General features: G+C 46.7%; 1 protein-coding gene and 1 pseudogene across 1 annotated transcript; one reads left to right on the top strand and one right to left on the bottom strand.

The window, feature by feature from the left end:
- Window positions 1–2,704: 2,704 nt before the first annotated feature.
- Window positions 2,705–6,454, top strand: LOC123161327 (uncharacterized protein At2g39910). Its single transcript, XM_044579164.1, has 7 exons — window positions 2,705–3,301; window positions 3,562–3,648; window positions 3,828–4,018; window positions 4,767–4,962; window positions 5,141–5,205; window positions 5,296–5,397; window positions 6,033–6,454. The coding sequence occupies exons 1-7, from the start codon at window positions 2,792–2,794 to the stop codon at window positions 6,148–6,150; spliced, it is 1,269 nt and encodes a 422-aa protein (XP_044435099.1). The 5' UTR covers window positions 2,705–2,791; the 3' UTR covers window positions 6,151–6,454.
- Window positions 6,455–6,582: 128 nt separating this feature from the next.
- On the bottom strand, window positions 6,583–8,051 carry LOC123161328 (acetylajmalan esterase-like; annotated as a pseudogene).
- Window positions 8,052–12,639: the final 4,588 nt, after the last annotated feature.

Raw genomic sequence — 12,639 nt, forward strand, 5'->3', positions numbered from 1 at the left:
AAAATAAAACGGTTGAAAGTGATGGGACAAAAATAAACCGTACTATTCAACCAACTCAAACATTAAGAGTAGAGATAGCTTAATGCATGAAAATATGGTTAGCCATTTGTCATTGACGTCTTATGTCAATTAAGGATGTTCATTTGGTTTGAGGGCTCACATGATTGGGTAATTTTCTACTCCCAACCGAAAACTCAGTGTGATGTCTATGCAATTTGTGGACCTTTCGCAAATTGCAATGATAACGTCGTTCCACATCACAACTACATGGAGGGCTTCGCCATAACATCCCCCCAGCATTGGGAGCTAGAAGATCGAACTGGTGGGTGCTCGAGGACTACTCCATTAGACTGCATTAGCAACAAAAGCACAACACAGACCACAAACAAGTTCTACTCTGTGTCATGTGTTAGGTTGCCTCAAAATGCCCCAAAATTAGAATCTGCTACAAGTGTGATTGCGTGCGTAAAAGTTTGTCTGAATAACTGCTCTTGCACTGCATATTCCTACATCGACAGTGGATGTTTTATTTGGTACAATGAATTGCTAAACTTAAAACAACTACAATGTAGAGACACGGCCAATTCAAATGAAGAAACTCTTTACCTTCGCCTTTCTGCTAAAGATATTCAAAGTTTGAAAAACAAGAGAAGAGGTGTTGCTATTGGAGTTTCCACTGGTACATGTGTTTCTGCTCTAGGCTTATTTGGACTCATCCTCATACTAATGATTTGGAGAAACAAAAGGAAGATGTCTGGTCGCATACTGAATGGTGCTCAAGGTTCTAACGGAATCCTTGCATTTAGATACACAAATTTACAATGTGCCACAAAAAAATTCACAGAAAAGTTGGGGGGGGGAGGCAGTTTTGGTTCCGTATTCAAGGGATTTATAGATAACTCAATTGACATAGCAATGAAAGGCTTGACGACACTTATCAAGGAGAGAAGCAATTTAAAGCAGAAGTAAGCTCGATTGGAGCCATCCAACACATCAATCCAGTCAAGCTTGTTGGCTTCTGTTGTGAGAGTTTTAAGAGGTTGCTTGTTTATGAACACATGTCAAAATCGCTCTCTTGATGTAAATCTATTTCAAAGCAATTCTACCCTGTTGAATTGGACTACTAGGTACCATATAGCCTTGGGTGTTGTCAGATGGTTAGCCTACTTGCATCAGAGTTGTCGAGACTGCATTATACACTGTGATATTAAACCAGAAAACATACTTCTTGACGTTTCATTCATTCCGAAAGTTGCAGACCTTGGGATGGCAAAACTTTTGGGGAGGGATTTTAGCCGAGTACTGACTACAATGAGAGTAAATGTTGGATACCTTGCACCTGCATGGATTACTGGCGTGGCTATTACACCCAAAGTCGATGTTTATAGCTACAGGATGGTTTTGCTGGAAATAATATCTAGAAAGAGGAACTCATGCTCACCATGTTCTAGGGGTGGAAACCTTGATGTTTTTCCCCCTGTGCATGCTGCACATAAGCTTCTTGAAGGAGCGTGGAGAGTTTGGTAGATCACATGTTACATGGTGATGTCAATCTGAATGAGGTTGAACTGGCTTGCGAGATTGCATGTTGGTGCATCCAGGATGATGAGCTTGATCGACCAACAATAGGACAGGTAGTTCAGATTCTTGAAGGGCTAGTTGAGACCAGGATGCCCCCAATACCAAGACTGCTCCAAGCTATCGTTGGCAGCTCTAATTCAACGTGCTCCTAATTTTCAAGGAAACTAGCTAGATTGCGCGTCTAGGTGTTGCAAACTTGCAATATATATGCCTATACTTAAGAGTGAAGTCATATACTTGTATTTCGTATAAATTTGTAACGGTCTAAATGTACTCTCATTGCATCATTATAATTGGAAGCCATGTCTAAATATGTGCCATATATATTTCTCTTTTCCTCTACTTAGCATGGAGATTCTAGCTTTTAAGGTCCAGCTTGGAATCTTAGTTACAACAGGTAGCACGATGTTGCGCAATCAACATCCTTATAGGACGGTGAAAATGCCTGGCATAATGGTAGCCATCACGAAAGCTAAGCGGTGCCGGTAATACTACTTATGAAACAATACTCTTCGCCTATGGCTTCCCATAAACTCACCGGCATAGGCAGCAGGCTTGCTCTGATGTGGTCTGTGGCATCGTGTGTGAGCATAGGGTAGAGGAAGTCGATGCATTGATGTGGAAGTTTCAACAAACTCACTGGAGCACGCGCGACGCGGCTGCCGCAATTTCGACCGAGATGACAACCTCAAGCTCCGATGCAGAAAGCTGAATGGCGCAGTGTGACGCGAATGAAATCTGACAAGGCTCACTGGTGAGGGCAATCGTCAGTGTGCGATAGGATGGCGTGGCGGGGACCCGATTCCAAATCCAAGCTAGCCTCCGGCATGGCGACGGTCCACGCGACGCGGAGGAGGGAATGGGTTCTCGTCGCGTGGTGGTGCTGGCGATAGCAGCGTCGCTTCAACACATTTAGCAGTCCGGAGGAGCCGGAGGTTAGGGATGGGTCTGACGGATGAAACCGACGACAACAACGTCAACTCGGATCAGATTGCCCCAACATTAGACTATTGCTTTTTTAGCATACGTTTGCTGCTTGAAGCATGGATTTGATAGATCTATTGAATCCATGCTTCCCCCGCCCCCGAAACGACACTCTATCTAGTATAGTTCTCAAAGAATAATAAGCTAGGCGGCCGGCGGGCAAAGAAAGGGCTAACCCCTTCAACCCACTCAACAAACGGGTAGGGCCGTAGCCCGTAGGGTAGCCATGCCGCCGCCCTCCACAGCCGCCGCTTCGGCGGCCCTCCGCCGCGAGGACTTCCTCCGCGTCGCCTCCCCGCTCCGCTCCCTGCTCGCGGCGGCGCCCTACGCGCCCCCCGAAGGCTCCGACACCTCCATCAAATCCCTCCTCGCCTCTCTCCTCCCGTCCACATCTCAGCCCCAGACGGGCGGGGCCGGCAAGGAGGCCGTGGACCTGCTCCTCTTCTGCGCCGCCGCCCGCGCGGCCTCCGCGGAGGCCCCCGCACTGCACTGGGTCCCGGAGGTGCTCTCCAAGGCGTCCGCCGCCGCGATGGAGGAGATGGCGGCGATGGGCCGGTGGGCCGGCATCGGGGAGATGTTGGTGGCCATGATGCCGGAGGCAGTGCCGCCGCTGAAGGCCGTGCTGAAGGATACAGGCGTGGACGCCAATGATGACATGATGATGATTGGCGCCATGAAGCCGCCCAAGGAGCACGCCTTTGTCGCCGCGCACCAGTTCCGGTGGCTGTTGTCTCAGGTTCGTGCTCCATGATAGTTACACAAGCATCATTCTCTTTGCAGAGTAAATTCTAGGACCATGGCTGGATTGCAGTAAGGAGTAGTTTATTTAGGAAAACTTGACACCTGCTTGAATCAAAATGTTCAAATTACTGCGAGAAACAGAAAATATGTTGCAGTAATTAAGTACTTGTGACAGCACCAGAAGTTCTAATCAGTAATTTTGAAGTATTTCAGTATTAGAGGTGTTTACTGTAGTTGCTTCTTTGAGCGTTTCAGGTTAATTACCCCAAGCTCGGGGACTTGTGCTGGTTAGTCATTCCATGTGCTTTGACGGCATTGGATCATTGGTCACCGGATGTTAAGGTATGATGATGTTTTTTTTTTTGTTTGTTTCTCTATCGAGGATAACATTAGCATGTGCTGAATAGCAGTGCTAACTTCTTCTTTAGGGCCATTCAGCTCGCCCTGTATTGCTGATTTCAGTTTTCCCTAAATCTCTGTTAGTCGGCATTTTGAGTGAGAATGATCTGTATGATTGACAGGAACAGGGAATGATTAGCTTCATGCACATAGCAAAGAATGTGAAAGTAACAGAATTAAGTTTGTATGAAGATGCAATACTTGATGCGTGTTGCCATAACATTCCTGCAGATGATGAGTTATGGTATCGCGTTGTTGAGGTATCGGTGCTGCTGTTGACTTGCACTCAGAGAAGCAATCCACGTAGCCCTTGGTACAATCTTTTCCTACTTGTATTTTTTCCGCTTTATTCCATGTTGTAATCATGTCTATTCTTTCAAGATCTACTATCTCTGGAGGAACAAACCTCATCCTTCTCTGAGTTACATTGGAGTGTGGGTATTTGGAAATGTATAAGATAATTATTACTCCCTCCGATCCAAAATAAGTGTCGTAATTTTGAACTAAGGTTGGACTAACCTTAGTTCAAAACTGCAACACTTATTATGGGTCGGAAAGAGTATGATACAAATGTACTACTCAGGTAACATTTTGAGAACAGTGATATAGCCTTTTCCTTTTGCACCAAAAGGCTAGTAAGGAGAGTGATGAAAATGTGGTCCTGATATTTTAATGATGGCTTGGGAAATCCACATTTACAAATGGAATGGTTTATAACTGAAAAGCTGCTTTTAATAAGTGAGATAAAGACAGTTATACACCATCTTCTCTTTTTGTTCGTCAATAGTCACTCAAAAGCAACTTAGATATAATTTGTTCTACTTGGATTGAAGTGCATCGTCATCATTGGGAATCTGAGATAATGGTTGTAGTCAGTGTCTGAAGAATGCAAAGCTAGCAAAAAGACACTGAGTTAAGTTACTCAGCTGTCTACTGGAAATGTTTGCATGCTAATATGAGTTTTATAGGTACCATCAGTCTGGTTCATATCTACTATAAACCTCAACTGCAGGTCTTGTCTTTTTTTTTTCCCTTTAACTTCAGTTTTCCATTGGCTCCAGGTGCGACCGTGTGCTTTCTGAGATGCTGGGCCACCTGGAACGGCAACCACTAAACAAAGAACGTCGTGTTACATGGCTTACCCTTATTGGGCCGGTTTTCGATTCTATGGGACTCTTCCTATTGGCACATTTTCGTCTCATGTTCTCTCTCTTTTTCCAATGGATACATGCTGATGATGATAGAACAGTTCTTCTGGTAAGGAAATTGCCCTGATTATGGACAATGTAATTATACGTGTATTGGTAGACAGCTCCATGATACACCCACAGTAGAGGACAATTAAACTGTAGCCTTGTAATTATATGAAATTATTATATAGGTATTGATAAACAAGAGCTTTTTTAAATATATTTAAGCCATGAATCGTTTGCAGGTTTTAGAACGAATTCATACAGTTATTAAGCTTACCTGGATCAGGAAGTCACCCTACACTTCAAGGTACTAGGAATTATGATACTTCTTATCGCTATCTTCTGTTTCTGCACTTGCTGAATCTGGAAGCTTCCAACTCACTTTATTTGTATTTAGGCTGGTGGATGAGCTTGTTCTTTTGTATAAAGAGTCAGCCACACGAAAGAGCCGTGAGATGATGAGAAATCGCATAATGGAAATACTCATGCTACTCCAGAAGTAAGATTATTCTTCACTAGTGATTTTAGTTTTTGCATCACATTCTGGTGGTTTCTTGGTCACGACCAGCTAAAACGAAGTTCCATTAAGCAGATAAATTTTACACTAGCTATTTCCCGTTTAAAGCATTTCGGTACTAATACTATCAAATGGCAGTTGAATATCTCTCAGAGTAATTAGGTTCGGAAATTAGAATTGTACACCGGTTAGCTATCATTCTACTATCTGGGTGCTACTTGCTGGCAGGGCACTTAAATTAGATACTCATATCTTATTCTTCACTGTATCTTGCTTATTACTTTTACGAATTAGTGTTCTAGGTAACCTTCTATTATTTCATCCCAGCATGTTTAGACTGCACACGAACCCAGTCAGTTTATGTCCAGGAAGCTACTGGTTACCTTCTGTTGGTTTCTGCCGCTTGGATTCAGGGGAAAATTGCTGTTGCCTTATTTTTTTCGAAATGGAAAATTGCTGTTGCCTTAAATCTTAATGCAGTATATACTTATGGACATATCCAGCCAGAATTCCTACTTGAATTTTTTATTTTTATTTTGTACTTATTACTGCATTTCATCATTTCTTCCTCTGAGATCTATCATTCGGTCTTCTCATAGTAAGATGTACTCTTGTAGATGCAAAGGGCAGCAGTTTGAGGAAGCTTGGAAGAAGCATGGAGCTGATCTGGATTTAACATTGTTGCTATCCCGTTTCAAAGAACTTTGCACTGAAGATGGTTCGCCAGAATTTTGAGTTCAAGCGGTATTCTCGATGTAGATAGTTGTTTAACATAGATCAAATCAAGGCTGTTAAATCTTAGCTGTCAGTGTTTGAACTTGGGCATGTGTATTTGCTTGTGGTTTTTTCCTGTAAGATTTGCACTCGTACTCTCAGCCAGATACATGAACTGAGGCAAACATACCAGGGGCAAGCCACTCTTACGCTGTAACTTTGTAACTTCCTTAGAGAAATGTAGGTTTGTGACTATGTACTAAATCAACACGTAAAATCCTCTCAATTTACTTGAGAGATGTAACTTCGTTTGTAATTTACGTTTTATCTGGATACATAGTGCAGAGCGCGTATGTAGCATATGGCGGCATAAACATGGAAGAACTCATCGAAGGCTCAAAATGTCGCGGCGAGGCTTCCATCGTCTAGTCTAGGCGAGAATCAAACAGAATATCAAGTCTGTCCGTTGTTCTCCGGGAAGTTGAGTATCTGCGGCTGCAGGTACCTCCCGTGGTAGATGAGCCTGGACATGGCCTTGTACGCCGCCTGCGTCATGTGGATGCCGTCCCAGCTCACGTACGCCGACGGGTCCGCGCACGCCGCCGTCCCCTCCACGCCGCACATCCGCGTCTCGTCGTAGTTGTACCTGCCGCCGGCGCCGCAGCATGCCGTGCGCGTGCTATTCTCGTCGAAGCCGAGCGACGGGGCGCCCTTGAGGAGGCTGAGGAAGGAGTTGAAGTAGTCGGCGTAGGCGATGGCCGCGTCGGGGTACGACGCCCGGAGGCCGGCCACGGCTCGCTGGAGCTGCGCGTTGTGCTTGGCGGCGAAGAGGTTGAGGTCCTTGAGGCAGCCCGCGGAGTCGTAGGCCGACTGCTCCGGCGTGCCCATCGCGGTGAGGTAGCTCGGGAAGCAGCCGATGGGGAAGTTACCCGGGACGATGACTCTGCTCGCGCCCATGTCGAGCACTTCCTGTGATGATGGAGGCACAGGATTAGTTTCCCCGCCATTTTTGAGCCGTACGTGTAAGAGAAGTTGTTTGATGGTACTGCTGGTTACCTTGGTGGCGTCGATGATGGTCTGAACCACGGCCGGGATCAGTTTCTCCACCTCACTGACAGACTTGTTGCCGAACAAGGCGTAGTTGTAGTCATTTCCTCCGATCTCCCCAACCAGAACCAGAGAAGATTGCAGCCTCTTGCGAATTTCTGCACGCACAAATTTTACATAGAGAGAGAATTAGTATGCCTGACTGTTGAAATGAAAACAGAGTGTGCACCGAGACTGAGAGAAAGTAATAAGAGGGAATAAATTTTTTTGAATTGCCTTCATCGGTGTCAAAGGAGGACTTCATGAAGTCCTTGAACCACCGGAGCTGCAGCTTGAGGGGGAAGGTCCGGTTGGACTGGTCGGCGGGGTCCATGGCGGTCGCTCCGGCGACAGCGAAGTTCACCCCGTGGTCGAAGCTCCTGTTCTTGGCCAGGTAAGGGTTGAGGAACGGGAGGCCCATGTCCTGAGCTGCATTGCACATGAACCACAGCGGAACACGATGTCACTTTTGGCTACAACCTACAGAGCGAGCATCAAAGTTGAGAGCGAGTGTTCGCTCTGAAGCAGAGCAGCATGCACGTACCAAGGAAGTCGATCATGAGGAGGCCGTCGGAGCATCGGCCGGTGGGGCGGCCGAAGGTGACGCCGTAGGGTAGGTGCTTGATGGTCTCGAAGGCGCCCGGCGGCGCCTCCTTGGCCAGGTTCCCCGTGTCCGTGATGGAGTCGCCGAGGCTGTAGATCGCCGCCACGGCGCCGTCGCCGCCGCCGCCTTGCCCGTGGCAGCAACACACGTGCAGAGCAGCAGCCACGACGAGGAAGAAAGCCGCCGAGGAAGCCATGCAGAAAACGGTTGTAATAAATGACAGGTGTCGATCGAGCTAGCGAGTGATGATGAGGACTCCGTGCTCGCCGCGGCCTCCATTTATACGCGCGTCGAAGAGGCGGCAGGGCAGAGACAGTAGCCGCACGCGCACCACCCGGCCGGGTGTTCTAGAGAAATGCGTGGATTGACTGACGGGGTGGTGGTTTTTTGGTTGCTTGGACGGCGCGCGTGTGGGGTGTGGCGAGAAAACATTCTGTCTGTCGCTTTTGCCGCTGAAAAGGATGGATCGTAGGATCGGATCCGAGTCCCAGATCGTGGGGTTCTGCTTTCCAGTGGACTGGAGTCATCAGCCGTAGGGAAAAGAAGGAAAAGCAACAGCTAGCCTGCCGTTGATCACCACGTATGTACGAGAGCGTTTAAATCACTATCTCTTTATGGAGGGAGTACGTTTCTCTGAAAAGATAACGAAATCCAATGGGAAAGAACGGAATTTCTTTTCAGTTTAGCTAAATAACAGTCGACTGAATTTCAGATCCGGGTCAACCGATTTAAAGTAGTTCGCCGGAGTGAGCCGGAGGGAAGGAAGGAGAAAGAAGGGGCTCGCCAGAGGGCGACCCCATTATCTGTCTTAGGGTTTAGGGTGGGAACGATGGTGGGGCTTTGCTGAAGAAAAAAAAGGACCTGTCTGGCGGCCGGGCGCTGGGTACCGCTCGCGAGCGGCCGGCCCTGGTCCCAAACGTCCAGTCATTGCCGCATATTAAAAATAGCAAAATTACTGTAATCTAAAATTTGCTAAAAGGACACTGCTAATTAATCATTATATGCGGTTTCTTTCTCAAATGATAGATGTCTGTTCCCCATGTTCGTCCTTGTTGCATTAATTTTTAGTTTTCAAAATTATAAAAGACATATCTTCTAAACCGCGTGTCAAAATTCAGATCCGTTTACATCATTGAAACCCTCGCGACGTGCTCTTCAAAAGTAGATCTCGCATGAGGATGTTTCGATGAATTAGTCTTCCTGCCAACTAAACATCAATGTATGTGCAACTGAACATATGTGTGTGCCAATAGTCCTGCCAACTAAACGTCAATGTGTGTGCAACTAGACTACATTGCCGCGCCAACTGAGCATATGTGTGTGCAACTAGTGTCCTGCCAACTAAACATCAATGTGTGTGCAAATAAACTACATTACAAGTCGACCGAGCATATGTGTGTGCAACTAGTCTTCCTGCCAACTAAACATCAATATGTGTGTAACTAGACTACATTACAAGCCAACTAAACATCAATATGTGTGTAATTAGACTACATTACAAGCCAACTAAGCATATGTGTGTGTAACTAGACTACATTACAAGCCAACGAACGAGGGTTGCACATTAACTACTAGGTACTTGGTCGGGACAGTAGACTAGTTGCACAACAAAGTTGTCATAGTTGCTAGATTGCAATCTCATAGAAAGTTGAATCATGCAGATTCAAAAATTAGTTTTAGAAAAAGTTGCACGATGTAGTACTAAAGTTGCACAATACAGTATTAAAGTTGCACCATATAGCATCAAAATTGGCATAAAAAAATTTCGTCGAAATATACCCATGCGGGATCTAGTTTCAAAGATCTCGTCGCAAGAGTTCCAGTAGTGAAAACGGATCTGAATTCCAACGAGCGGTTTGAAAGATCTGGCTTTTTAAAATTTAGAACTCCGAAATAAATGTGCGTGGATTTGTTCTTTTCGGAATGAGGTAATCAGTGTGTTCGCATTTAATACTAACAGCCACATGCACTAGAAGACAAAAAAATTTAACACAGATGCATGCAAGACCGGCCACCCGTTTCATCTAGATGGTGCGCGTGCACCAGGAAGAATTTGGGAAAAAAACAGACGCAAGCGGCGCTACAGGATAAGTGGCGGATCCAAGATTGGAGCAAGCCTCGGGCCCAATTTTTTTTTTCTGCCGCGAGAGAAAAACTTAACGTCCATCACACTATAGCTACCTCAAATATGGCTCAATTGCACCAAAAAACACAACAAATAGATAAAAAGGATGACAAAAACTAGTAAACTACGAACAGTACGTGTAGTAAAAAAAGTACCAAATCAATGGTTTGCTTCATCAGTGTCTTCCATAACTTGATCAACGGTGAAAGAAGAGCCAACACCTTAGAGAAATCAAAAGCAGAATTTCATAACGGAAGACATAAACATCAGATGAAACAATTAACATTGTACAAAGTTGAAAACTTACTACTACGACGAGGTAAGGTTCCTTTGCGAGATCTATAGGATTGAAAGCGATATATAAATATATAATCGCATCATTATCAACCTTTGCAAAAATTTCTCGCTCAATATTGTGCACCATGGAATAATTCAACCAGCCATCACCCATCTTATTCCTCAACTCAGTCTTGATAATATCTCTTCATCTTTTCATTTCTACAAAATGAAATGAAATTGATATTAACAGTAGCAACAACAACATTCTTATTCAAATGCAATTCAAATGAAATCGAATATTTGACAGCAGCAGCCAGCCAGCAAACATAAGCAGTACTGCAGTAGCAAATCCAAACATTATAATAGATCAAAGATGTTCAATTTTTAAAATTTCTATATCAACAGCACTACAGCAGGTCCCTGTGAATAATTCTTAGCCTAAAAGTTCTATATCCACAGCAGCCATTACCAATCCGTGTCGTGGACTTGTGGTGGAGCAGTCCTGTGGCGGAGAGCATGACATGAGAGGCCGGACCGGTAGGGGACTAGGGCGAGGCGGCGAGCACCGGACCAGCAGGGGACCAGGGCGAGCGGCGCGGCGGAGCAGCGGCCAGCAGGGGTCTGGCGAGCGGCGAACGAGCGCGAGCGAACGACGGAGCAGGCGAGCGGCGGAGGGACCAAGCAGTGGCGGATCCAGAATTTAAGTTACCCTGGGCAGACTTTAGGAAACGAAAAACTGAAGCCATGATACATGATACAGTCAAATAATATAATCAACAAGTTTTTTTTTCGGGGTAGTATAATCAACAAAATTAATTGTCCAAGTAGTATGCATTTGAATAGGATGATCAGCACAATGCATTGCTTAAATTAGTTTCATTCTCTATACGAAATGAAATTAAAGGATGAGAATACAAAAGAGGAGAAGATTAGGGCAGAGCGAAAAAACCTGTTCCTTGCTCTGCTGGCTGTTCGTTTCCCATCTTGAGCGGGGCGCGTGGCGATGGTGCCAGCCGTGCGGACGACACCGGGAATAGGTGAACTACCTTCTCCTTCTTCATCCAGCACTCTTGGTCGGTTGGACGGACTTCGGCAGCGCCGCATCAAGGCGGCAGTGCAGGGCGTCGCGTCAAGGCCGCGGTGCGGCGATGGAGATTCGTGTGGGGCTGATCGGTTTCACGATCGATAGGAATTGGCAACGTCAAGGGTCAGGCCAGTGTATACAAAACATAATGGGCTAATCTCATCTTTTGTTGGGCCTTACTTTACTGGCCCATCGCTAGCGAATCGTTACCTGACCGATCGAGTAGCGAACCGTTTCTTTTCTCTTCTCTTCTTGCTCGTCGCTCGACCTCGCCTCTGACGAAATCTGCTCGCCTGTCGCCTCCCATGGCTACCCAGGTTTCGAAAATTTACCCCGGGCGGCCGCCCCTACACGACCCCACGCTGGCGCCGCCCCTGGGACCAAGGCTGGCCGATGAGCGTCGGAGCGGAGGGGAGTCATCGGCGGACGGGCGGCGACTGCGTCGCCGCACTGGAACTGGGTGTCGGGGCGAGGTGGGGGGTTCGTGGCTGGTCTAGGCGTACTGGGTTGTGCGAGTGTGAAAGATGGAGAACCTGAGCTGGGCCCTGGTTGTATGTTGGGTAAGCCCCGGGCCCATTCAAAATTATGGCTAGGTAATAACTAAGAAACAAAGCCACGCCCCGGGCCTGGGGCCCAGATCCGCCCCTAACAGGGATGGCCGGGGGCAGCGGTAAGACCGACGGGTGTGGGCAGTTTAGGGGAGGGCAGGGTGGTGAGGCGGTCGCAGGGGGCCGTCGGCTGCAAGCGGCGGGGGCCGGCGGTCTGGGAAGAAGAAGAGCTGAAGAAAAAGAAGGGTCAGACGCCGTACGATCTGCAACCGACTCTATAACGGCCGACTGACCCAAATTTAAAAAACCATTTGACTGACATGTGGCCGCACCCTTCTTTTATGCCTTGAGCGTAGGAAGATGGAACAAACACGAGCAACAATCTTGCGCTGCTCATGACGCACACACGTTCATTTCCCATGGAATGATGGAAAGTAAACAAAATCATCCCGGCATTTTCTAACGTACGTTCTTCGCATTGTATGTGTCGCTCTGTTGCTGCTAAGAGCATCTCCAGCCGTTGGCCTCCCAGGAGGCGCCTAAAATCGCCGTTCGGGGGCGAGCAGGCGCAGAAAACCGGCCTGGGGGAGTTGGCCTCAGTCGCCGGCCCCAGGACCACCCCAGGCGCGTCAAATTGTTTAAAAATAAAGAAAACGTTCGGCGAGCTTGTTTAAAACACGGCTAAATTCATCTAAACTTCGGCTAGTTTATACATATTTAAAATATTTTACACAAAAGAAAAAAACGCTACTAGGCCCGCCGTCGACTCGCCGCTCCTCGCCGC

Source organism: Triticum aestivum, chromosome 7B, assembly GCF_018294505.1.
Source record: "Triticum aestivum cultivar Chinese Spring chromosome 7B, IWGSC CS RefSeq v2.1, whole genome shotgun sequence".
Lineage (NCBI taxonomy): Eukaryota > Viridiplantae > Streptophyta > Magnoliopsida > Poales > Poaceae > Triticum > Triticum aestivum.